This window comes from Macadamia integrifolia, chromosome 8 (genome assembly GCF_013358625.1).
Source record: "Macadamia integrifolia cultivar HAES 741 chromosome 8, SCU_Mint_v3, whole genome shotgun sequence".
Taxonomy (NCBI): domain Eukaryota; kingdom Viridiplantae; phylum Streptophyta; class Magnoliopsida; order Proteales; family Proteaceae; genus Macadamia; species Macadamia integrifolia.
This window is the reverse complement of record NC_056564.1, coordinates 20724344-20751490: the sequence shown is the minus strand read 5'-3', so window position 1 is coordinate 20751490 and position 27147 is coordinate 20724344. Positions and strand designations below refer to the sequence as shown.

Genomic DNA, 27147 nt, shown 5'->3' with positions numbered 1-27147 from the left:
AAGAAGCAAATCCTAATCTAAAAAGCCACGATGTCAGAGTAGGGGAAATATGAAGCTTAGATTTACTTTGCGGAAATCAACCATCGCCATCAAGACTCTCTCTCTCTCTCTCTCTCTCTCTCTCTTTCTTTTCTGTGTGTAATGAGCCCCAACAAAACTCAGAACCTCCTCCAACATCACCACTACTACAGCCAAATCATGGACCAGCCAGAGGAATTACAACCTCCACCACCTCTACCATCACAAACCCAGACACAAGAGCCCTTCTCTCTTCCTTCCATGTCAGAAATTGTGGTTTTCAGAGACGACGACGACGAAGAAGAAGACGAAGACAAACACGGCGACTCCCCAAGCCCTAGTTCCTCCGACGCCGAAGACACCCATCACCTCTCCACCACTGCTTCCGCCTCGTCTGCTGCTCCTGGCACAGTCCCCCCTGGCATACACCAGCGTGCACCGGTCTACATCAACCCTGAACCCCATATCTCCTCTCAATTCTACACCTTTAACCGCGATTCCCATGCTCTGATGGTCCAGTGCATTCTAGACCGTCGCCTTGCTACGCCTGAAGAGATACGCCGCGCTACCCCTCGGCCTGTCCTCAGTAGCTGGCGCTCCGTCTGGAAGGACCGGAACGAGGACACCGCTTACCTCACGGCTTGGAAGCGCATCCAAGATAAGCTCAACGCTCACGTCGACGCTCACGGTAACGAGGTATTGTATTTCAAGAACAATTCTCAGCAGTATGTGTCTCACATTGATCAGTGGCAAGACATCGTCATGAGCTTTCACGGTGATGCTGATCTCAAGCACCTAGGGCTTAAGGAGACTATTGAACGAATCAAGCAAGTTTGGACCGTAGGAGCCAAATTCTACGGTATTCCTGAATCATTTATTAGGGTTTGTGTTGCCTCCTGTCCTGTTTGCTCTGATGCTTCAGGGTCCGCTACCAGGACTAAACGCCGCAGATTTGAGTATACGGAGTCGTTCGATGTTCCTGCCAAGGAGGTCCCTCACCGTCTGCAGCAGCTGGCGGCAAAGCATAAGGTTGTCCTTTGTATTCGTCAGAAGTATATCAGGTACAAACCATTCATGGCGGAGGTTAAGGATTATGCTTGTCATCGGGCTGGGGAGCCTGCGGTGAAGAAATCAAGGATTTTGAAGAGGGAGCCTTATGCCTCGAAGCGGTGCGGCTGTGGGTTCCGGATTAGGGCAATTGTTCCAATTGCAAACTATAATGAGAAGGACAAGACATTTGTGTATGAGGAAGAGGGGATGGCTGTGTTCAAGCTTTACGCTGTCCATTCTGGACATGAACCAGGGCCGTTGGACGGAAACGCTAGGATCATACATAGAGTTGTTGGGCATAAAAGTGGATTCTTGATGGATCAGGATGCTGTTTATGGGATGAATGAGGATACCGAGACAGATGCATTTTCCCTTATGGGTAAGGATGATGGTGATTTTCAGCTTGCAGTTTTGCACCAGGTGCAGGAACTTAGGGCTGAAATTGGGATGCTTGAGGGCAGAATCACAAAAATGCCGCATGAGCTGTTGGGTTCGTTGTCTAGAGAACTGTCAGAAGTTGTGAATAGGGTTAGGAGCATAGGGGAGGATGCATCTAGGCCGATTGGATTACTTCACGATGAGCAGCGGGTTGAAGATGTTCTAGTGGCAGAGAATGAGCTGGCACATTGGGGTGACCACCACCATGATCGGTTATATGGGGTTGGGAAGGACACTGAGCTCATTGAGGAGGACGATGACAGTTTTGAGCAGACACTTGGGGATGTCGCATCTTGGGATCGAATGAGGACTGAATGTAGGAGTAGAAAATCTCTGATGAATGATAGCTGTAAATCTGACAAATGGTTGAAGGATGCCTGTGGTGATTTCGATGAGAAGAGCATCCTCAATTGTGAGGATTCGAAGTTAATTAAGCCCATGAGGCATGATGGTACAATTGATGCCAGTCTTGTTGGTATACAGGTAGACAGCTTCTACCCAGATAATTCTAAGTGGTATGATTCACCTTGCAGTTTGGATCCTAGTACAGATTGTGGTGATAGTGGATTTAGACACGAGGAGATCGTGTAATTGTAGAGAGTTTGGTTCACCCATTTCTGCATAGTTAGTTGGAAGTGGGATTATAAATTATGTACACTATTGGAACCTACCACCCATACTTCGGCATCTTTACTGTTGAATGGTTTTGTGGAGTATCCCTTTTGGTTGCCTGCAAAGGCTTCATCAACTTTTCTAACCATGATGTCGGCCTTTGATATGTTACCTGGTTCTTCTGACAATGCATATAATTGACTTTTCTCCTTGTTGGTTCTTCGAAGTACTTATGTTAGTCAGAGTATATTGTCTACATAGAATTATTTTGGTTTGTGTGCTGTATTTCCCACTGCATCCCTATCCCTAAGGGGGCATTGACATGGGCTCCACTGGATTTATGGCTGCAGAAACAGCAACATTTCTGATTCAGTACCATTTTTCATGAACATCTGCCACTTAATTTGCTTGATTTTCTTGTGCTAGTCATGATGGGAGTCATTCTGCCTGTGTTGATTTGGATGAAAGATAGTTGGAAAGTATGCAGGTAGTAATGTAAACCAATCCCGAATCAGGAAATTCCCGCAGGAGATTAGATTAAACTTGAATAAAATAGATAGAAAGTTAGAACGGATAATGAGGTAGGAATCCACCAAAACCCATGAATAGAATCCACTCTTCCACCAAGAAATCCACCAAGCACACTATTGAATCCATTACAGAAAAAATTGAACTGATGAATTACTTCAAACCATTACAGGAATCCACCTTAGTTTTATTTCATGTATTGAGTTACTTAGTGGTTAAGATTGATATTAAGTAGAAGTTTTAGTTTTGTTACTTCCTTTTTGCATCTATTTTGCATGTAATAGCAGTGGATCCTCTAGAAGGATTCCATCCTAGTTTCTATTTTAGTTGCTTTCTATTTTCCGTTAGGATCCTTTCTAGAAGGATTCCTCTTTATTGTTTTCTTGGTAGCCAAGTAGCAAGGAGAGTTTCTATTCTTGTAATTAGTCCATTAGTTATTATAAATAAAGAGCAAAAGGCATGCTAGCCCACAGATTTGATGTTTGAGAAAGCTAGCTCTGTGTGAGGGTGTGCACTGTGGTGAATCAGTCACGGCCCTTGTGGTGAAGCAAGTGGCAACCCAAGGTGATGCAGTCCAAGACCTCAGATTGCGTTCCAACTTTGCTCTATACTTGGCCCATGTTTTCAGCTAAATAATCTAGTTCGATTCTGGCCCATTAGCAATCAAACTCCTCAAAAAAGAAAAAAAAAAGAGAGGTTATTGGCTAGCTTAATTGGAGGATTAATTAACCCAAATGATTCTGGTCAAGGACAACTAATGTCCAGCATATATTGTTGAAGATTGTCTTCAGGTTTGAATAGATTTTGAACCAGCATGTTTCTAGATTTGAAGAGTATATCATCCAGCATGTCAAGCTAATATTCTGTCCACATAACAGGGATTGACCAGATTTCCTTTTGGGAAGTGATGGTCATATCGATCAGCCTTATTTGAAGAGATATTTCCAGAATTGACTTCTGTCAAAGATTAATCATTGTACAGCCTGTCTGAGAGAAGATATTCTTCAGATTGCCAATATGTGGAGAAAATATTATTTGACAGCTTGTGTTAATGCTATTTTTTAGGGAAGTTTTATTCCTTGCATTGGGGATTTTATTAGCTAAGATTAGTTTCTATTTCATAGGTTGTTAGTAGTCTCCTTTTCTAGGACTCTTTAGTTTGTTAATTAGATTGGGATTGGGATACCTTCTAAGTAATTTCTATTTAGTGTAAAACTTAATTATGATTCCTTTCCACGCAAGGCCCCTTGATGTAACCGATTGACTACATTAATCTATGTACAAGAAAAACTATGACCCCAACACAAAATAAATGCATAATTCTTCAGAAAGCCATAGTTTGTAGCCTATGGAATTCAAGGTATGATTTGATTAATGTAAGAAAAGATGCAGTCAAAACTTTGGAGTAGAAATAGAGACTCAAAATATCACCTAAGCGTACATACCTTTAATACTTTTATATGGGCTAGAGATCACTGTCTGGTTGTGTGGCCCATACACCAGCACATGAGCCAATGGGAGTGCACATAGGGGCATCGATACATGGGATATTTTATTTTACCGGGGTGAGCTGAATTTCGCAAACCCCTATGTCTCGGCGTAGGGGCTTCCAGGAAACATTCTTTTTCCCTTTTGCTATTACTTTTCAACTGTTTGAGATATTAAACTTGTTTTTGTTTAGGAAGCAACTAAAGATATCACAAAATATATAGGGTATCCATGCATGTGGGGGTGATAGGGCACAACCAACCAAACAAAACAACAGAAGAGTAAAAATCCCCCCCCTCCCAATTGGTTGATCATAACCGGTAGGGTCAGGCCCATCGGTAGGTGGACCAGGGGCTGCCCAAGTTCAGAATTCACCACCGGTAGGTCCCCAACTTTGATCAACCTGTGCGGGAATTTCTGGATAAAAACTGAATCGTAAGTCTTTTCTCACTTTCATATTCACTCTTGGCTCTGGAGAAACAACCGGAGAGACTTCCCAAGGATTTCCCACACTCAACCGGGGCATCCTACGTCGATTTTTCACCGCACACTCTTCCAAGTAAGTTCTCCAACAGTTTTTATGGTGAAATATCAATTTTTTCTCCAAATTCCAAGCCCTAGGTTCACTTTTTTCTCTATAAACCCTAGGTTTTGGTTCCTTTGTGCATAGATTGTACATTTTTGCTTATTCCTCCATACAAATCGTGATTTTTACATGTTCTCGTGAGGTTGCACTCAAACCATTTCGTTAGAACACTACCCTCACTGCAAAATCACCATATCGGGGAGGTGCCTGGGCTGGCATAGGTGGAGTGGGAGGTGCATTCATGGCATTTGTGGCAGTCTGGATGCGAGTCTGTATCCCGACCATGAACTGTTCTTGCCGTTATTCCATACCTTCGTGTTGCCCACTATGGCAGCAACATCCTATGCGGTAAGAGCTGGCGGGGTAGCAGTACATTAGGTGGCCTGTCTCTACCTCACGTAGGTAGGTGAAGCGGGAGGTGGGATCGAATTGGAGCGGGTACTCTGACGGGACATAATTCCTGTTAAGGAATCAAATATTAACCGCCACAATAGCAACATGATTTAAACATATATTTAAAACAGTTGCAATTAGAACAAAGGCTGATCTAGAGCCAACGATTTGATGACTAAGGCTCCGTTTGGTATCGTTCTAAAAAAACGTTTCTGGAGTTTTTTCGTTCTATTGGAACGAAAAAAATGGAATCTTCTGTTTGGTGCATTTATGGTCCGTTTCTGTTTTTTTGGAACAAAAAGTGAAATAAAAACTGAAAAAACGAGTTGGACGGAACTCCAAAAATGGAGTTCCGTCTTCCCAGTTTCGTTCCATTTTACAAAAAAAAAAAAAAAATTTCTTGATAAAAATCTGAAATTTTGAAACACCATTTTTTCGTTTAAACACTGCGTTTTGACACAGAAACTGAAATTTTCGTTTTTGACACGGAACGGCGTTTCTGGAATAGAAACGATACCAAACGGGCCCTAAGAAAAGAAGGGTTGTTAACCACAACTGTGAGAGGCCGTGGCACTAGACTGAGATAGTACCTTGTCCCATTCTTCTTCCCTTTCTCTATCTTCCGATTTGTCCTTTGAATCAGAAATTTATTGATCGTGTTTATGACCCTACTTGGGGTTAGGTTATTCGTGATCCAACCTTATATTTCAAGGTGGTGAATCCTTGGTTTGGGACTGGTGGTGAAGCCTTTCCGCAGGCTATAGGTGGTGAAGCCTATGGTTGTATTCCCTTTTTCTCGTTTCTTTTCTTTTCTTTTCTTTTCTTCCTCTTCCTTAAGGCCCTGTTTGTTTAGTGGGGTTTACAGGGTGGGAAACTTGGACGAGTCGGTCCCATGTGTAGTGGGGTGGGTCAGCAAAAAGGTAAAGGGAAAGGAAACAGAAAGGGGAAGATATTGTAGCATCCCACTCCTTGCCTTTTGGTTGGGTGGGAGTGTCGGAGGGATTGAGAGAAATAGTATGGGGGGGACAGGAGAGTTGTAGAGGGGTGGGAAGGGAGGGAGTGAGAGAAATAGACCGGGGGGGGCGGGGAAGAGGGAGTGAGAAATAGAGGGGTTAAGTGGGAGAGAAACAGAGTGGAGGGGGAGAGGGAGAGTATGAAGGGTTTCTTGCATCTTCGAGATCTCCCCAGTTTTTGACAGCAGAATGGTTGAACGCCTATGTGTTTTAAGCGGTTCTGAGGGTGACCGAGATAATGATCCGAGCATCTGCACTCATAACCAACACTTGACATATGTATTCTTGGCACCACAAGATTGACGTTGGTGTCTCAGAAACACCTCTGCGGTGTAGGGAGATTTCAATTGACATAGGGGTATTCTTTTCTAACTTTTTGGCGACTTCAATTGAACGCCAATGAAAGATCGATTTCGGATTCAGAGACAAACTCAGAAAAGAAGGGGTGGCTGTGTGCTTGCATAAATGGTATCTACAAGAAAGGGAGGAATTTTGGGTTGGCGAGGAGCAAGGTAGGTTCATAAAAGAAGAGAGTCAAGAGAGTAGCAAGGATTCCATCCTAGTTTCTATTTTAATTGCTTTCTATTTTCCTTGTAATAATTGAGGATCCTTTCTAGAAGGATTTTTTTAGTGTTTACTTGGCAGCCAAGTAGCAAGGAGACTTTCTATTGTTGTAATTAGTTCATTGGTTATAAATAAAGAGAAAAGGGCACACTAACGCACATATTTGATGTTTGAGAAAACTAGCTTTATGTGCATGTGTGCACCGCAGCACCGTGGTGATTTATTCACAGCCTTTGTGGTGAAGCAAATAGCAACCCAAGGTGGTGATGAAGCCTTTCCCGCAGGTGGTGAAGCCCATGGCTATCCCCTTGTTTTTTTTTCTTCCTCTTCCTGCACTGTTCTGCAGAGTTTTTACTAACGCACATATTTGATGTTTGACAAAACTAGCTTTATGTGCATGTGTGCACCGCAGCATCGTGGTGATTTAGTCACAGCCTTTGTGGTGAAGCAAATAGCAACCCAAGGTGGTGATGAAGCCTTTCCCGCAGGTGGTGAAGCCCATGGCTATCCCCTTGTTTTTTTTTTCTTCCTCTTCCTGCACTGTTCTGCAGAGTTTTTAGCAGTATTCTCTCTCTACCGTGGTCTTCTCTTGGGAGATTGCTAACTTCCTTTCTGTGTTATCTAATCCTCTATTTTTTTCTTATAGTTTCTCTAATCTTCCTAGTAGAAGCTCGGTCTAGACCCTAGTATGACATCAAATAGAGCTGTTTGGAGGGCAAAGATCCTTGTTGCCAATCACATATAGATTGGATGTCTCAGAGATGTTGCTTTGCTATGTCTCTTTCTTTCCCTTTCTTTCCTTTGCCTTTATCTTGAACCATCATGGATCCATGTAACCGACCCTATTTAGTTGGGAAAAGGTCTTCTTGTTTGTTTGTTTGTTTTAGTTTCTCTCATCTTCCATTGATTAACATACTGTTACAGGTCTTGTGATAAGAGTTGTTGTCCTTTTCTATGTCTGAAACTTCAGCCTGATTTCAGAGAATTCAACCATCAAGTTAGGCTGGATTTGGATATGTTATTCCCTTCCCTTCTACTCCATTCAACCCAAACATGAGCACCATCACACTGATGGATTGAGAGATATGGTAGTTTTCCTTTACTCTCTATTTTCTGTGTGTGTTTCTCCTAATATAACCATTGCATTTGCTTTGATATTTTTACCATATACCCCATTAATGTTAGTTTCAGCTTGGAAGTTCTAATCACGTTCAGATTCTGCCATATTCTTAGTTTTCTGGTTCATTGCGATTCTGGTTTCTAGTGTATGTTTTGTATGAGCCTAGCAAACCTCATCAGATAACTTTATGCTAAAGGAAAATAATAGAAAACAGTAATCTATTTTACCGAAAGATTGACTCTAGAGATAGAGATAAAATAGAAAGAAGGTGGATTGCTAACACCAGGCCTATTCTTGTTAATGATAAGATGAATTAATAAATCAGAAGTAAAATAGAAAAAAACTACTAAGACCCCAACTTAACTAATAAATCCCGTATTCCTAATTTCTATCCATATTTTATGTCCAGTAAAGTGTCCTATTACAACAAAAACCCCTTGGACCAAAGGCACAACACTAATGTAATCCAACCAAGGTTTATGTCCACTAGAATAAGCCCACTTCTATGATTTATCCACATCAATTCCCCTTTTTGGAGAAAAAAAACTTATCTTGAGTTTTTAAGTGATGAAGAATCAACATCACATGATCAACTTTCATTATGAAATAAAGTTCTGGCGTCTCTCGAACTGAAAGAATAAAATCAGCAACTCTCGAACCCTTCTCATCTAAGAAGAGATGGCTCTGAAGCCAAATAATAGATTTCTATTGTAATGGATGAAATACAGCCTCGGGCTAATGGTAGCCGAGCCCTATGGGAGCTAAGCCCCTATTTTGGCTTTAAGAAAGACGGTCAAAATGGAGATCTTTCATCAACCAGGCCGGCTGCTGGATATCTGGGGAGGATCGACCTCTCTTTCGTGATTTCACCTTCCTCATGCCTGTCCTCAATATCCGAAAACTATCCGAATCTGTTTGGAACCTAATCAGATGCGGATATGGATATCTCAGTTTTCGATCAATTATTATCCGGTTCGTTTACATATCCGCACGTAATATTAAAAGAACTCAAAATATTTGTCTGTATCTGATTATAAAATAATTAAATATTAGCTTTATAAAATCTATATCATAACATGAATACCTTAGTGGATTGGACTGTGGGTACTTATTTAATTGAATATTAAAATATCGCACGTTAACCCTAGAGGAGTGGAGTAGTGGGGCTTAGTTTTATCATTTCATATTTTTTGTCTTCTGGAGTGTTCGATGGTGTTCATTAAAAATTCTCATAATCCAGATCTGTATTCTTCTTGTTTGGTGCTCCTTTGTCTTCTCCATAATCAAGATCTGTCTTTTGAAGTGAAAGCGTGACAAACCGAGAGGGAGAAGAAAGGAAGAAGGATGAGCAAGAGAGAGGAATCTCTGATAGGGTGGGAAGGCGGAAGGGTTTCTCATCTCATCTGCTAATCAAAAGTACAAATGAGGTTTGTAAGTAGGTATGTAAGCAGATTGAATATGACAACATCCGCATTTGAATCCATTTGTCAAATCCAATATTGGAATTCGGTTCGTTTATCAGTTGGGTCTATAAATGTTGTAATCAATTTGAATTCGATTACTTAGTCGGATTCTGTATATTATCCAATTTCATTTGTTCTCTCGGCCTAGCCACATAGTTTCCTGTTTTCATAATGATCACAAACATTTATTAGTGTTTTCACCTTTAAATGATAACCAAAGCTCAACATGGCTAGAGAAGCTGAATCGACTTAATTGAGCAGTATTAGAAATCAATAGATAAAAGATCATAATTTTTCATATACCACTTTATTTGTTTTGATGCATAGAATTAGAACAAACCATATACAAATATGATTGGTGCCTATGATGCATAGGACTAAAAAAAGAAACAAAAAGCAAGAAGAGATGTAAATGGATAGTCAGAATTGTATCCGTTTAGGGGAATCAGTATTCGAAAACTATCTGTATCCATTCAAAAACTAATTGGATACGGATATCTCATTTTTTTTTTATCGGATATTATCTAATTTGTTTACATATCTGACCATAATATTAAAATCTGAAATATTTATCTGTGTCCGAGTATAATACGAAGACCATGGTGGACTGGACTATGGGCGTTCGTATAATTAAAAATTAAAACATCTCACCTTAACCCTAATGAATTGGATTAGTGGGGCTTAGTTTTATCATTTCATATTTTTTACTTCTAGAGTGTTCTGTGTACATTCGTCTTTCCAATAATCCTTTTTCGTCTTCTGGAGTGTAAGAGCGACAAATCGGGAGGGAGAAGGAAGGAGGAAGAGCGAGCAAGAGAGAGGAATCTCTCACAGGGTGGGAAGGCGAAAGGGTTTCTCATCTCATTTGCTGATCCAAAGGATAAAGGAAATTTGGAAGCTCACTCTCTCCTTGATTTTTGTTTCTCTATTGAGTTTATGCATCAAAGGACGATTGTATGCGTGTATGGTTTGTTCTAATTAGAACAAATAAAGTTGTATATGAAAAAAAATATGATCTTGTGTATCTCTTGATTTTTGTTATTACTCGATTGAGTTGATTCAGTTTCTGTAGTCATACTGGGCTTGGATTTGGTTTGTATGTGGTTGTGAAAACATTAATAAATGTTTGTGATAATTATGGAAATAGGTACTTTGTATCTACGTCGAGGGAACAAATCAGATTGGATAATATTTGAAATCTGATTAAATAATCGATTTCGAATTTGATTACAACTTTTACTTATATTGGATTTGATAAACATATTTGAATGTGGATATTGTTAAATTCGATACGAATTTGATTCATTTACATCACTACTTTCTAGTATGTTGTTATGTAGTTGTCAATGAGATCTCACTACGTGGAGAATTTTCTATTTTGAATGTGGCAATCACTTTTATAAATTAAGAGAGGGTCAACAGCTTCCCACAGTTGGGCTTATTGATTATTTGGTGTCTTTCTTCAATGGAGCAACAGTTCTTGTGAACAAGTGCAAATAGTGTCACTTTGGTAATGGCTACATAAATGCTTGTACTGCCTTTTCACTCTATCAAGATCCTATCTCTTATGGGATTATAATTTGGCAGGTCTTTCCTCACTTCCTTGATCTATGTTTTCTGTTGGCAATCCTTTGCCCTTATCCTTTGATGCATAGGGAGCGGAATGTTAACTTTATTTATTTATTTATCTATTTGCCTCCCATTTAGATTAATTAATGAAAAATGACTGTTAAGGAGCCTGGCGATGTATCAATGTTCAGAGCCAAAGCCTATATGCTTGGCTTGGAAGCTCAATATTCTTAGTTAGGAACTTCTCAAGCAATTGTGCTATTGGCATTTTCCAAGTGGAAATCCTTCATGACACTGTAGTATAGTTGGTAAACCTTCAGGAGGTAATCATTTTGTTGTGTGTGCATGCGAAAAAAGGTAGGTTTCATATTCCGTTATTGTTATGATAACCTTTGATAGTCAATTTCTCCATTATCTTTCATGAGAAAAGTTCCGAGTTGCCTCAACGTAGATCCAGAAATTAGGTTGAAAAATTCATCTGTTCCTCTATTCCTTTGGGCTGTTTCTTCCTTCGTTCATTAGTTATTACACAGCCTTGATTTATTAGTTCAAACTGTAGAGGACCATCCTTGCCAAGGCAATACTTCAAGGGAAATCTTATTAACCAATTGTTAATGTACCGTGCAGCAGGGGTATTTGTGTCTAATCCTTGCGGTACTTTGTTTCCTTGTTAAGTAATCACGATCAAAAGAGTTCCTATCGTGGTGTGTCTTTTCTGTCTAGCTGTATTAGGTTGCTTTAGTATTATTTGGTTTCCTTATTTAGATTGTATTATAGTTAGGATTCTTGGTTGGATATCTACTAAGATTCTTGGACTAATATTATAAGTAAGAGGCAACCCATGATAGTCGGTATTCTGGACTATTGTGGTTCAGCAACTTCTTTCCCTTCCCATCGCCTCTCTTCTCTTTTTATTTGCGGTGCTGGTTCCAGGTTCTGGGTTTGTCACATGGTATCAGAGCAGTAACCGATAGCTGTTTTGAGAGTCATTCTAGTCTCTGGTTTGTGCTGAAACCCTAGTTCATAGAAGCAGAAGAACTAGGGTTTCATGTACTGATTTCAGTTGATTAGTATGAACACCATACCTTTTGCTGCTATGTTTTGAATTGCTTTCTGCTGAAAACTCAAATTGAGTCTCGTTTATTGTTTTTTCTTGATCGATTGCTGGAGGATTGCTGCCGAATTTATTATACCCAAATCGATTTCTCTTGGGCATGCTACTGTCGATTTGCTGCTTGAAGCTGCTTGAAGCATTAACTAGGCTTTGGTGGTGATGCCAAGCTATGGCCTTTTTCTTTCCCTACCTTCTCTCATCTTATCTTCCTCTCTTTCTTCTTCTAATTTACCGTTCTGTCAAATTCTAACAACCTTCTCCTCTATCACTGTCATCAGTGGGTAATGTCTATTCCCATCTATGCCCTCATTTATGTTTATAATATACTTATTAAGTTGGGATAAGGCTTTGTTGTTGTTGTTTTTGTATACTTAGTTGTTACTCACTGTTTCTGCAGGTTTATTTTCTGCTTTCCCCTCTCCTATGGTTTCTGGTTTTATTCCTTTTCAAACCGTTGCTTTATCATAGTGTTTCTCCCAATCCAGCCATTGGATGGGGCTCAAATTTTACCGAAGTATTCTTCCTTAAGACTACTTCCTTTGACCAGAATTGGTGGTCTGTCCATCAGACCTCTGGTTTGTGAGATATTACTACTTGTTTTCTGTTACTAAAATCTGCCTTCTTTAGTTTCTAATTTCTGTTGCCTACTGTTCTATCTGATTCGACCAGCAGATCAAGCTGATATTTGGAGGGCTTAAATAACCTCTTTAGAGGTCTATCCGATTCAAACTTTAGCCACTTCCGAATGTTAGATTCTGAGATATCAGAACTCTTTATATTCTAGCATGTTTACTTAACTCTTGCTCATTGCGATTCTGTTTCTGTGGTTTGTGTTCCATTAATATGTCCTACAGGTTTTCGTTGTTATCAATTGGTATTAGAGCTATGGTCAACAGTGACCCAGACCCTCCCAACTGCTTAGAATTGGTGATAAGCTGAACCACATCATTGAGGCACTTACACAACTTACCCAACGTGTCTCTAACATAGAACAGTGGTGTGTGGACTGTGGAGCCCCCTATTTGGCAGATCTAGACGTAAAGAAGATGAATATACTATTCTACTACCAATAATCTTCGAAGGACCACAGAGGATCATTGCTGAACCACCACATCCACAGCCGCAGCCCTCTTTTGAGGATCATATGCATACTTGCTTGAGGTGGGTACTCTAATCGTCATGTTATGGACGACTTCCATAAAGTTAAGAGAGAATGGGCATGTTGCAAAATTAAGTTTAATGCCGTGGTTTCTAGTACCACTGAGGAGAATGATGTAGTGGAAGTGACCAAGCCATTCCCACTTGATGATGATGCTAAATATGGTAATGAGGGGGGGTGAGGATATCCAAGGTGTCAACCTTATATGCCTTGACACTACAACTAATACTGACAAGGTGAACGACACTGAAGAAGTCAAGGAGCTTGGCGGTACTACAGAAGTTGAAGTGGAGTCGATGAGAAAGTTCCAGAGAACTTAAGATGCACCATTTAGAGCTGAAACCGAACCTGAGGTGGAACACATCGAGTCTTAATGCCACTCAAGTTTTTTGAGGAGAGAATGCAATGTCTTGAGGACTACCGGAATACTTTTATGGGCTGAAGATGAACACCCACCACGCCAAGCTTATCCCTAGACTTACTATAACTCGAGGGCGAGTTTCTTCAAGTGGGGGAGAGCTGATGTGGAACAACGCTACCTTAGAAGGACAAAGAACACCAGGCTAACTTATTTTGTGAACTGGGTTATGGTCCTATTTTGTTCCTGGTTCTGGAATAGGTTCTTGTACAGACCAGGACTAGTGCTTATCTCATACGTGGGCCATAGATGTCACTAGAAGATCTTTATATTCTGCTGGAATATTCTTTGGAGGCTATGTTAGCAAGTTTCTATTTTGTGTGAGGAGTTGTTTCTAATTTAAGTGAGTAGATCTTCTGTAGTTGCCGTTTTGGGGAATTTCTATGTTGTAGACTTTCTATTCTGTTGTTATTTAGTTGTCAAGGAGATCTCACCACATGGAGAGTTTCCTATTTTGAATGTAGCAAATCACTTCTATAATTAGAAAGAGGGACAGGTAGCTCCAACGATTGGGCTATTGATTATTTGGTGTCTTCTTCAATGGAGCAACAGGTGTTGTGGTGAAACAATTGCAACTCAAGGTGGTGAAGCCTTACCTAGCTTTGATGGTGAAGCCAAACCGTATCCTTTTTTCTTACCCTACCTTCTCTCATCTTTTCTCTCTCTTTCTTCTTCTACTTTAACTGTTCTGTCAAAATTCCAACAACCTTATTATCTCCTCTTGTGGTCGTCAGTAGGTAATATCTATTTCCTTCTACGCCTTTCATTTATATCTATAATATGCTTGGTCGTTACTCACTGTTTCTGTAGTTTTTATTTTTTATTTTTTATTAAATAATTAAATAATTAATTAATTTATTTACCCTCTCCTACGGTTTCTGGTTTTATTCCTTTGCAAACATTTGCTTTGTCATATTGTTTCTCCCCAATCCGGCCATTGGATAGGGCTCAATTTTAGGCTTTTTAGCCAACTATTCTACACTGATGTAGATAAGTCACTTAATGAGCTTATTTTATTGCAAATAAGCTTTGGGTTGAGTTATGTATGTATTGGGCCTTTTATCCCATGGGTTTTATTTGTAATGGACCACTTTAATGAGCCTAAAATATGGGTAGAAAGTAGGGAAACGAGATTTAATTCATTAATTTAGTTAGAGTCCTGTTTTGAGTCTATTTCCTTTGCTATTTCAGTTTTTAGTCAGTTTAGGTTTCCCTATTAGTGAATGACTAGTTCGTTACTTACTCAATGTTGGAGTTCTAGTCTAGTCCTATTTGGAGTCCAACTCCTATTATGTAAGGTCTAATCCTACTTGGATTCTAACTCCTAGTTATGGTATGACTGCTAATCTGCCTTCTATATATAGAGGAGCGTATGTACTCTCAATTCTCAGATTTGAATAATGAATGATGGCAGTCAATTGCGTAAACGGCCGGGATAGCTGCGGGTGAGATGCTCGGGCCGAGATAGCTAATCCCACTCACAGTTGTTTTGTTTTTTTTTTCGTTCTTATTCTTTGTTTTACTGTTGTTGCCATTACTTCTTGTTACTGTTTATCATTATTAAAAGATTCAGACCTATTCAGCCCTTCCAAGACAGAATCGACCATCATTCCTAATGGAACTAGGAGAGAGATCGGTCTCCTCTTCCTTCTCCAATTGGCCTCGGATCTGCATGCCCTTTTCAGAGGGTGTTCACAGCCTTGCAAGGATCACTCGATCCTCTCCGCATTGCTGCCCAAGCAGCCCTATCAAAGTTCTTGAAGATTTCTCTCAGTTTCTCTCACCTAGGTCTGAAAATCAAGAAAGTACATAACTCCACAGCCAGCCGTCGGAAGACTATCAACTTTGGGGGTTTTTGTACCCTCCTTGGGCCGTACAATCGACCAAGTTTGCAGCTCAATTGGAGCCCCACAGACCTGACCGCACTTCTCTCTTCAGCCCTATTGCATGTCCTTCTCTCTCCTATCGGGATGGGTTTTGGATTGGTTTTGCTCCTGCATTGCTATTGTATCCTTGGGAGTTTATTTGCTGGTCTTATTCCCTTGTTCTCCTGGGTTTACTTCTGATTATTGTCAAGCTAGTTAAGTGAGTCTTATTTGTCTTGTTTGGAGTTGTAATACATTGCTAGGGTAGTTAACTTGTAACCTACTTCTGCATTAACTACCTTTGACCAGAATCTGAGATCCATCAGACCACTGGTTTGTGAGATATTAATACTTGTTTTCTGTTACTAAATTCTACCTTCTTAAGTTACTAATTTCTGTTTCCTACTGTTCTAGCAGATCTGACCATAAGAAGATCAAGCTAGTATTTGGAGGGCTTAAACAACCTCCTTAGATGTCTATTCGATTCAATTTTCAGTCCCATCCAACCGTGAGATTCTGAGATATCAGAACTCCTTATATTCTGGCCTGTTAACTCTTGCTCACGGCAATTCTGTTCCTGTAGTTTGTGTTCCATTAATCTGTCCTACAGGTTATTGGTCTTCATTGGGGAACCCCCCCCCCCCGTCAGATAGAGTATATGAGGGGTGGATCTAAGGTTTGTCCATTGGGATAGGGCATGGATGAGTGGCAAGCCGACATGAAAAACTTCTCCCATCGCATCAAACACCAGTGTAGGATTAAAGAGATCAGGTCTGTGATTCGAGTCAAACATGACCTTCCCTCTCATCTCAGGGTGAGGCAATGGGAACCAATCTGGAACTAGGAAATTCCAACAGGAGATTTACTTAATATGATCGCAGAACAGGGAATGAACCAGATAATTGAGTGAAATTGAGGTACTGGAAGGTGAAGATTTTGATAATCTAACCTGTGAACTTGAATAAAATAGGTAAAAAGATATAAGAGATAATAGTGCTGGAATCCACCTGCAGTCGTTATGGAATCCACCAAATCCCATGAAGAGGATTCACTCTTCCGCTAAGGAATCCACCAAGCACACTATCGAGTCCACGACAGAAAAATTCGGAAAAACTGAACTAGTGAATTAGTTTGAATAGTTGGCGAGGCCTATGGTTCTTACATCTAATTAAAATGTGAACTCACTCAAATAGGATAGCCTCAGAACTGATTACTTACCCTAAATAAAGTAATAGAAAATGGTAGCATATTACTGGAAGTCTTACCCTAGAGATAAGCAGGATTGCTAACATCAGGTCAATTCCAACTGAAGACAAGATAGATAATAAGAAGTAAAATAGAAAACAACTACTGAGGCCCCAACGTAAACGTCATATAAATTCTGGATTCCTTCCTCCTACCCATATTTTAGGCCCATTAAAGTAGCCTATTACAACAAAAACCCCTTGGACCAAAGGCCCCACACATATGTAGCCCAAACCAAGGCTTATTTCCATTGAAATAAGCTCACTTCTGTGATTTATATGCATCAGATAGTTACTTCTCGGCTCCTGATATAATTTTGTTCTTTTACTGGGGATCTTTGTACTTCAACCTTGTTTTCCATCTACTAGGTAATATGTTATCTCAACTTAATTTTTGTTTTTACATGCAATATCTAAGGAGTTCTGATTGTGTCAATTACATATTTCATGTAAATTTTTGTATTGAGAACTGATGTTAAGAGTGTAGAACTCTTACTACTGGGTTACAACATATTTAGAGAACATTTGTATCTGATCTATTGATTCTTGAAATTTAAGTGAACAATTTTTCCAGATTGAATTTTAGACCATGTTGTCTTCTAATTTCGTAAGTAAAGAATTTCATCGTTCATGATTGTATCTGGCATTTATTGTCCAAGTTAATGTCCTTAAAGGTGTTTCCATTACTATTAGATATATGTAGGCATCTGATACAATTATAATGTAAAAGGTATTCTATTATTTAATCCTTGTTGAATAATGCATTCTTGTAATAATGGGTTCTAGGGGTTATATCCAAATGGACCTTTAAGCCCTTAGGGACTACTTATTTTGCTATAAATAAAGGAGGACTGTGTTCATTATTGTACAAATCTATATTTCCCCAATTCTTCATGGTATTAGAGCAGGCCTAATCACCAAAACCCCAAATCCCATACCCATTCCCCTTCTTCTTCATCTAGCCTTCACCACCGATCACCGCCAGCAAACGCTGTCACACTGCTGCTTCTCTCCTGCGCAGCCTTCATCCACATCGCTGCTTCTCTTGCAGCCCTACACGGCACCCCCCTAGCCGCAGCCCTCCATAGTCGCAACCCTCCATGCTGCTGTCCTCTCTCTCTCTCTCTCACAGCCCTCCATCATAAAAAAACTCCTTGCAGCCTTCATCGCCACATCTTGCAATCACTAAGCACCTAACGCCACCACCCAAGAACCCATTGCCAGACCTGCACTCACCAAGAACACATTGCCATAGCACCTGCAAACACACCACCATCCCCAAAATATGCCTGCAGCCTCCATCGCCAGCCCCTGCAAACACCAAGAACCCATCGCTAGACCTGCATCTTGCCATGAACCCATCGCCTGAACGCTGCGATCACAGGAACCTAACGCCATCACCTCTCGCCAACCTTGCTGCACTTCCATACCACCGCAGCCCACATCGCGGCAACCATCTCGCTGTGCCTCCCTGCATAACCAGAATCCTTCACTGTCCTCTTCTTGCTCCTTTCCTCTCTTGCGCCAAGTACCTATTCCCTCTCCTAATCTAACTAGGCCTCACCAATCCTAATCCAATCCCACCTTAGCACCTCCTACTCTTAAACCAACTACAACTAACCCAATCCCACCTTAACACCTAATCGTACTCCTAAACCAACTAGAACTAACCTAATTCTAATCCTCAACCACCTAGAACTACCCGAACCTAATTCTAATCTGCCACCACCTACCACTAACCCAACCCCACCCTATTTCCCTATGCACTAGCCTATCCACCTCACCCTACCGGAAAAATCCTACACCTATCCTATCTTGCACGCCAAGTTCTATTTGTAAAGGAGGGCAATTTTGCCTCTTATGAGCTATCTCCCTCAATGGTGGGTGTTCTCCCACTGGGGGCTATTGTCTTGGCATCATTCGTACTCCATCTCTATGTTTGATTAGATCTGGCTTGGTTGCCCTTTCTTGTGATTGTTTATTGATTGTGCACCCATGGCATCTGAGAATTCTAAGACATCAGTTAATCAGGAAGGAGGGGGTCGTTCCTCTGGTTATGACTATCCCTTCTTCCCTACTAACACCGTCAAGTTGGATGTGAGCAGTTATTAAGGCGTCGCCAAGGCGCTAGCAAGGCAATGCCTAGGCGTTGAGGCGGTATTGGGAGCATAAGGCAATGCATTGCCTTATTAGCTGCATGTAAGGCGGTTGCTTTAACTGTTAAGGCGCTATAAGGCGACGCCTTAGGCGCCTTATGATGCTTTATGGGCAAGGCAGTCGCCTTGTGCCCATTTTTTATTTACTCTTTTTTTTTTTAACTATTTTACCACTGATTCCATATAGATTTTATTGATTGGCAGGTATATGGGTAAGTTTACATATGAGAAGCATGGGATCAAGGGTATTTAAATAGAAAGCCTCAATTAAAAAAAAAAAAAAAAGCTCAAATCACATTATGTTACTAATTAAAAAATCGGGCAAGGGTTTTGGGGTCGACGCAGCAATCCTTCCTCCTTCCTCCTTCCTCCTTCCCCGTTCGGATCTTGCTCCGACGGCGAGGAAACTCCACCGGTGGTGGTGAGACTCCTCCGTCAAACATTCCTTAGACCAAGGCAGGAACGTTTGATGCATTTATTAAATTTTTTTTTGTCATCTTCTTTATTCTTCTTCATTCTATGGTTTCTTCCTGCCGTATTTTCTTCTTCTTTCTCTTAACATCTTCTATTTCCCTCTGTTTGTTTCATTTTTCTTTTCTTACTGCAGTTGGAAGTGTGGAACTGTAGTACGAGAGAATTTTTTTTCTTTTCCTTTCCCTTCTACAATTCTACCTTCTTCTTTCTTTTTGGTTTTTTTTTCAGCATTTTTTTCTGCTTTCTTTTCCTCTCCCAGTCTCCGTTCTATCTTCTCCCTTCTTCTTCTTCTTCACTTCTTCATTGCAACCTGCAACTCTTTTTTCTTTTTTCCTTTTTATTTATTTTTTGTTTTTATGAATATGCAGCTCCTTGGTTCTGGTTTGATGTTCTTGACTGCTGGTTTTCAATATTGATTGAGTAATTATATATTTATATTATATGCTATGATAATGATTGATTAAGATGAACTTAGTTTATTCTCTTTATTGATTTGTTTTGTTATGAATATCTTGCATTGGTATGAAGTATGAACATTTAATCTTTATTTAGCATATGAGTAGTATTTAATATGTCATTTGAGCAAAAGAGAATGGTTATATAAAAAATAAAATAGTAGAACACTTTATTCAATAAGGCGACACCTTATGCTCGCACTATCGCCAAAGCGCTCCGAAAGACCCTTAAACACCTCGGTCGCCTCACCGCCTTAATAACCTTGGATGTGAGCAACTATCTGATTTGGTCTTGGTTTTACTACCTGTTGATTGGTGGTCATGGTTATGCCGGGTTTCTCACAGGTGTTTTAGTAAGCCCTACTACTGCAAGTCCTGCTTAGGACAAATAGGATGCTGCCAAATGGATGGTAATGTCCTATATTATTAATTCTATGCCCCCTTCTATTGCTCAGACATATCTGTTACTTATTTTGCTGCTAAGATTTGAAAGGCCGCTAAGGCCACCTATTCCCATGTGGGCAAGCATGCCCAGTGCCATCGGACTACTTAGAAGGAGCTTTTTGTGGCTCAATATTACTCTGATCTGCAGGGTATGTGGAATGAGATTGATTATTGTGAGACTTATTAACCTGTTTGGGAGATTGATGTTGTTGGGTTTAAGAAGCGTGAGGGGGAGCTCCACATTTATGATTTTCTGGCAGGTCTCAATGTGGAATATGATTAGATTAGCGCTAATGTGTTTTATCGTGATCCATCACCTACCCTTGAGGAAGCCTATCCATCATTCAGGCTAAGGAACAACGTTGATCTGAGATGCTAGAACCTGTTTCTCAAGATCGATCTGTTTTGGTTTTCTACTACTGGTATAGATTCCCGGACTGCTACTTCATCCTCTTCCGACAAGTCGGTTGTCAAATGTGAGTATTGTGGAAGGAGTGTCACACTAGGGAGACTTGTTGGAAGCTTCATGGACGTCCTACCAATTCTCGTGGGTGCAATCAGGATCTTTGGAAGAACACCCAGGTAAATTAGTCTGAGACTATAGCTGATTCTTATAGCTCCACTACTAAAGGTGCCTCCTCTACTGACGAAATGGTTATGCTTCGTCGTATGTTAACTCAGATGTGATCCTCTATTGCTATTGCTGCCTCCTCCTCTCTGCAAACACACTGCCTCCCACTCAGTCCACTCAGGTACTATGGTTTGTGGCCAATGTGCATCTGTAGTCTCCCAGTCCTAGATAATTGACTCTGGGGCTACTGATCACATGACCGGTTTACACATTTTTTCTACCTATTGTCCTTGTTCAAGTAATACCGAAGTTCGTGTTGCTGATGGTTCCCTTTCATCTATTGCTGGATTGGGTTCCATTTTGTGTTCTCTTTCGTTATCATTGTCCTCTGTGTTACATGTTCCTAAGTTTTGTACTAATTTACTGTCAATTGGTAGTATTATTAAGGATTTGAACGGTAAAGTCACTTTCTTTCCTATTCATTGTGTGTTTCAGGACTTGGCGACGGGGGCAATGATTGGTAGAATGCATGGTAGTCTCTATACCGGATTGAATTCCTCTGTGCCATAGCAGGGCATCTGGCGCGCATCTAACGGTCAGAAACGCTAAGGCACAGAGTCCAAGGTGGTTTCACGTAGCCCAAGGCATTTCTGGGCGTTGGATTAGTGCCAAACGCCCTGTTGAGCCACAGAGGATCCAAGTCCTTCTATACTTGGATACTGGTCTCTTAAGGGCTCTGTATACTTCATCTGATTTGGCACTCTCCGCACTTTCGGGTTGGCATCGTCGTCTGGGGCGCCCCCCATAGGGTAATTTATCTAGAGTATTTCCGGCATTAGTTAGACACTATACTATAGATTGGTTTATTTGTGATACGTGTGTTTTGGCGAAACAAACTCGAAATATTTATACTCTTTCTGATAATAGAAGTATTGTTCCTTTTGCTTTACTTCATTCTGATGTTTGGGGCCCTGCACGTTGTGTCTCCATGCCATAGATGGTTTTCACTTTTATTGATTGCAATACTCATTACTTGGATTTTTTTATTGCATCATAAGAGAGGTTTTTCAATGCTTACGGGAATTTCATTGCATGTTTCGTACCTAGTTTGATGTTAAAATCAAGATCCTACGTACTGATAATGGGAGGGAACATATGGATGGTTCCTTTCAGTCCTACTTAGTTGATTATGGGATCATCCATCAGACTAATTGTGTGGTTACTTTGGAGCAAATGGGGTGGCTGAACGCAAGAATCGTCATTTACTTGAGATTGCTCGCTCCTTGATGTTTGAGATGCAGGTCCCTGCTCCCTATTGGAGTGAGGCTATCTTTACTGTTGCCTTTCTCATCAATAGGATACCTTCATGTGTACTTGGTTTTAAGAGCCCCATTGAGTTGCTATCTAGGTCTCGTACTTTTGTTGTTACTCCCAAGGTGTTTGGTTGTGTTTGCTTCGTTCGTAGTCATCAGGTTCCAAGCAAGCTGGACCATCGTGGATTCCGGTGTATTTTTGTGGCTATTCTTCCACTCAAAAGGGATATCAGTGCTGTCATCCACCTTCTCGACAACTCTTTGTGTCTATGGATGTGATTTTTTCGTGAGATTGAAGCGTACTTTCTACCTCTTTATGGGGAGTCATCTGATAGTGAAGAGGTGATTCAGATTCTTACTTTTGATTGTTCGTTCCTTACCATAGATGATGGTGCTACTCAAAGGAATACTGAAAAAAAGACTACTGATTCAGAAGCTCCCATTGATCCAGCAGTTACTGTTCAGGGGGAGCCATCAATTCAGGAGCAGGAGGCTCCCATTCAGAGGGAGCAACAAATTCAGCACAAAATATAGTATGGTCTAGTGATACATGTATTCTCTCGCCAGAAAAAAAAGAGAGAGAGAGAGAATTGACTCTACTCTATTCCTTCCTGATCCTGAGTCTTCTCTCCCATGTATAATCTTTCCTCTTACTTTTGATCAGTCTCTTGATCTTATTGCTCATAGAAAAGGTAATGGGACTTGTACCCAACATTTTATTTTCAATGTGGTGTCATATAATTCTCTTTCCCCATCATATCGTGCATTTGTATCTTCCTTGTCCTCTGTTTCTATTCCTAAAACTTGGCAGGAGGCAAATGTAGAACCTAAGTGGAGAGGCAATGAATGAGGAGATGAGAGCACTTCAAAAGAATACCACATGGGATCTGATTGTTCTTCCCCTGCAAAAGTGATCAATTGGTTGCAAATGGGTGTTCACGGTCAAACATAATGCTGATGGGACTGTGGATAGGTGTACAAGGCAAGATTAGTGGCAAAGGGCTTTACTCAAACTTATGGAATTGACTACTTGGAGACTTTTGTCCCTATGGCAAAAATGGATATAGTTTGAGTCATCATCTCCCGTGTAATGAATCGAGGATGGGAGTTACAACAACTAGATGCAAAAAATGCCTTTCTTCATGGAGAGCTGACTGAAAGAAGTGTATATGGATGTTCCACCAGGATACTCTAGTCCAGAAACATAAGATAAGGTGTGTAGACTGAAAAGAGCTGTGTATGGATTAAAACAATTGCCCAGGGCATGGTTTGGTCACTTTCACAAGGCCATAATAGCAGTTGGCTTTTCTCAGAGTAATGCTGATCATACTCATTTATTAGAAAGGTGGCTGATCAAATCACGATGCTTATAGTATATGTGGATGATATTGTTGTTACTAGCAATGATACATATGAAATCTTTGAACTCAAAGCCTATCTTGGTAAGGAGTTTGAGATCAAGGACCTAAGAAGGCTGAAATACTTTCTTGGTATTCAGGTGGTACATTCAACCAAGGGTATTGTTTTCTCTCAAAGAAATTATACTTTGGACCTCCTCTTAGAGACTGGTATGTTAGGGTGTAAACACCTGGATACTCCTAATGAGGTTAGCTCTCATCTCAGAAGCAAGGAGGGTGAAACTGTTGATAAAGGTCCGTATCAAAGGCTAGTTGAAAGACTCATATATCTATCCTACATAAGACAAGACATAGCTCATGCAATAAGTTTGGTGAGTCAGTACATGCATGATCCCTGTTCCTCACATATGGATGTTGTGAACTGGATCCTTAGGTACTTGAAGACTGCCCCATGAATCAGCATTTTATTCTCTCCTGCTAATCATATGAGGATTGAGGCATACACTGATGTCGATTGGGCAGGTTCCCTACATGATCATAGCTCTACTATTGGCTACTTACTGTACATTTGTTGATGGTAACTTGGTTACGTGGCACAGTAAGAAGCAGTCAGTTGTGGCTCGATCAAGTGCAGAGGCAAAATTTCGAGCTATGGCGCATGGGATTTGCGAGCTGCTTTGGTTGTAGAGTCTTCTTCATAATTTGGGTGTTTTCGTCCGGATGCCAATATTGATATTTTGTGATAATATGTCAGCCATCAGCATTGCACACAACCCTATTCAGCACAATCATACAAAGCATGTCAAGATCGATAGGAATTTCATCGCGGAGAATTTAGAGTTAGGACTTATCTATATTCCTTTTGTGCGGAGTGAAGATCAGTTTGCAGATGTTCTCACAATGGGACTTAGTAATAAATCTTTTTATTTTATTTTGTCCAAGTTGGGTATGTGTGAGATCCATAGACCAACTTGAGGAGGGGAGTGTTGAATAATGCATTGCTGTAATAATGGATTTTAGGGGTTATATCCAAACGGACCCTTAAGCCCTTAGGGACTACTTATTTTGCTATAAATAGAGGATTGTGCTCATTATTGCTCCAGTCCATATTTCCCCAATTCTTCAATACTGTATAATACTCTTTGTTTATAGAATTGACTACTGTATTTACACTGTTTCATAAATGTTCAGGTTCATGGATCCTGATATTTAGATTTTCTGAAACCGATGTTGTGCATTGATGTTGTTACAATATCAGAACTAGGTGAAACCAGTACCTGTGCAGAGAAATATGGAAGAGAAGAAGAATAGGAAGGAGGAGGAGGGAAACAGGACTCATGGTTAGACAAGTTATAGGACAACCCATAATAACCACCAAGGACAGAACTTATTCATTATTATGTACAACTCCCTGACAGAAACAAAACATTTATAATATAACCCCCTGCACTACTACTAGACATAATATTCTTAACACTCCTCCCTCGTGCTGGAGCATGCATCATAAGCTCCAGCTTAAAACAACCAGAACATAATAACCAGCATAAGCTCCAGCTTGAAAACAATATATTAAAAGTAGGGGCCAGTGGCCAGCAACCACACCCAGTGACCTAGAGATGCAGCAAACAAAAAACGGCAGAAAGGAAAATCTTCTAGGTGCAGCACAAACTGACCAAACCAGCATATGTCTGATCAGAAATACCAACCGTCATAAGCAGCAACAAAGAGAAATCTTTGTTAAGAGAAACTTGGACAATAACAAACATTTTAAGCGGCTTTGTCAGCCGCAGGCAAGAAAACAGCAGGCAACAACAGCAGTACAAGCCGAGAAAATAGCGGCTGTAGATAAGAGATCTTCAATGAGAAAAAATCCAGGAAAATAAGAGATCTTCAATAAGAAGAAACCCGCAATCACAGGTCTTCAATGAGAAGATTAAAAGAAATCTTCAATAAGAAAAAAAGCAAATAATCTCTTCTTCTTTTCTTTTATTTTCTTTTCTTCTCTTTTTTCTTTCTTTCTTTCTTTTTTGTGAATAATAAATTCATTACCAAGAAGAAAGAACTGGAAGGGGAATATACAAGGGCCTTGAGGGGGAAAAAGAGAAAAAAAAGTCAAGCAAAGGCATAGCAGGGCAGCAAACCCACTTCGGGGGGGGGGGGGACCCTAGGACCCAAAAGCGAGCTATTCCTTAGGGAATCCCTTATAGGGCGGTGGGAGAGCATAATGAGCTTAGAACTAACATCAAAGTAGAAGTCATTCCAAATTTTTTCGAAAGAGTGGGAGTTGGAGGTCCATCTTCGAAGATTCCGTTCCATCCAGATGTGGTTAATAGCACGCAAAAGGCAAGCTTTCCGGTGGTGTCACAGATAAAAAGTCCTTGCACAAGTTATATCAACTCAAATCCACTCCCTATGAAGGGGCAGGATTACCAGGCCAACAACTACTAAAGACTCTTTTCCACACTATGGAAGAGAAGGGGCAACTGGAAATAAAATAAAATAAAATAAAAAAATCTGGGTACAATCCCATTCTAGCAAAGAGAACTGGCAAGGGAGACTTGGATGTGTTAGTAAAGGAGAAACGACTTGGTAGGGAGGCAATTGGATAGGGCTCTCCAAGTAGTGAAACAGTTGCGGAGAATATAACTTTTAAACCAGACAATCTTATGCTAGGGGGAGAAAAGACCGTGAGACTGGACAAAATCCCAAGCTGAAGAAGAGCTGAAGATGCCAGCTAGCGAGGGGGCCCAGACAATGCTGTTGCCCCTACCATGATGGCCACGAGGGAGAGGGGGCAGGGAGGACCAGATGTCAGAGAGAGGAGGGGAAGGGGAGGGAAGTGGGGCCAATGCCTCGTTGGAGATGGAGGCAACGGTAGAATCTCTGTCCAAGCAGAGTAGTAGACTAATCTGGCTCCTACAACAGAGAGAACTCTTGAGGGATGCCAGTTCTTCCACTCGCGTGTAGTTCTACATGTGGACAAATAATTTGAGGGATCACAAAAAGAGGTTCTGTCTAGTCCCAATAACATATCGCGGCAACAATCTGCATCAACAATAAGCCAGGCATTGACAGAGCAATACTAGGCCAAAGTATCCAATCACAGGGAGGAAAGGGAACCCCAAAACAAATATGTAAACAGCAGGTATCGCAGACCAGCAACAGATGATACATAATAATATGGCAGATCAGAACAACCAGCTGCAGGAGCAGATCAACCAACTGAGCAGCAGGTGAACAGCCAGCAGATATCACAGATTGGTTAACAGAGAATATAAATAAAGTAAGAGCCAGCCACAGGGCAGAGATGCCAGCCATAGAGGGAAGTGATGAAGCTGATATATCGCAAAGATACTCTCAATAACTGGAGGAGAATGCTCCCAATATTAGAAGGAATTCGATCTCTTGCTCTTAGGAAGCCATGTCTGGACTTTCTTGAAATTGAGTTTATAACAGGTGATCTGTATCTCTCTTTTTTGCTTCAGCTTTGGAGGAATGAACCATTATGCTGCCGACCTAGCAAATTGTGATTACTTTGTTAATGAGATTACCCCCTCCTAATGTAGACTAGGATAGGGGTCTAACCAAGTCTCAACTGCAGGAACTTTTAACCAAAGAACAACCACATATTCACCAAGTAAGTCTAGAACTGAATACAAATCAGACTGAGATCAATCAATAAAGATAAGCCCTATCGATCTCTTTATTTCAGAAATTATGCAACTAGAACGAAA

The 27147-nt window shown here is 40.6% G+C and overlaps 2 protein-coding genes across 2 annotated transcripts; both read left to right on the top strand.

Moving 5' to 3' along the window:
• The first annotated feature begins 60 nt into the window (after nt 1-60).
• LOC122086250 lies at nt 61-25908 on the top strand. Its single transcript, XM_042654991.1, has 2 exons — nt 61-1989; nt 21238-25908. Exons 1-2 carry the CDS (start codon nt 142-144, stop codon nt 21310-21312), a joined length of 1923 nt encoding a protein of 640 aa, XP_042510925.1. The 5' UTR covers nt 61-141; the 3' UTR covers nt 21313-25908.
• On the top strand, nt 23419-24100 carry LOC122086791 (uncharacterized mitochondrial protein AtMg00810-like). The gene is made up of 2 exons (XM_042655748.1): nt 23419-23784; nt 23936-24100. The coding sequence occupies exons 1-2, from the start codon at nt 23419-23421 to the stop codon at nt 24098-24100; spliced, it is 531 nt and encodes a 176-aa protein (XP_042511682.1).
• Nucleotides 25909-27147: the final 1239 nt, after the last annotated feature.

Bases quoted from the DNA above. Each gene is read 5' to 3' on its own strand.
- LOC122086250 (XM_042654991.1), top strand. From the start codon at position 142: ATGAGCCCCAACAAAACTCAGAACCTCCTCCAACATCACCACTACTAC. The intron at 1,990-21,237 runs GTAGACAGCTTC...TGTGTGTTTCAG, and splicing joins CCAGTCTTGTTGGTATACAG to GACTTGGCGACGGGGGCAAT.
- LOC122086791 (XM_042655748.1), top strand. From the start codon at position 23,419: ATGCTTATAGTATATGTGGATGATATTGTTGTTACTAGCAATGATACA. The intron at 23,785-23,935 runs GTGAGTCAGTAC...TCGATTGGGCAG, and splicing joins TAGCTCATGCAATAAGTTTG to GTTCCCTACATGATCATAGC.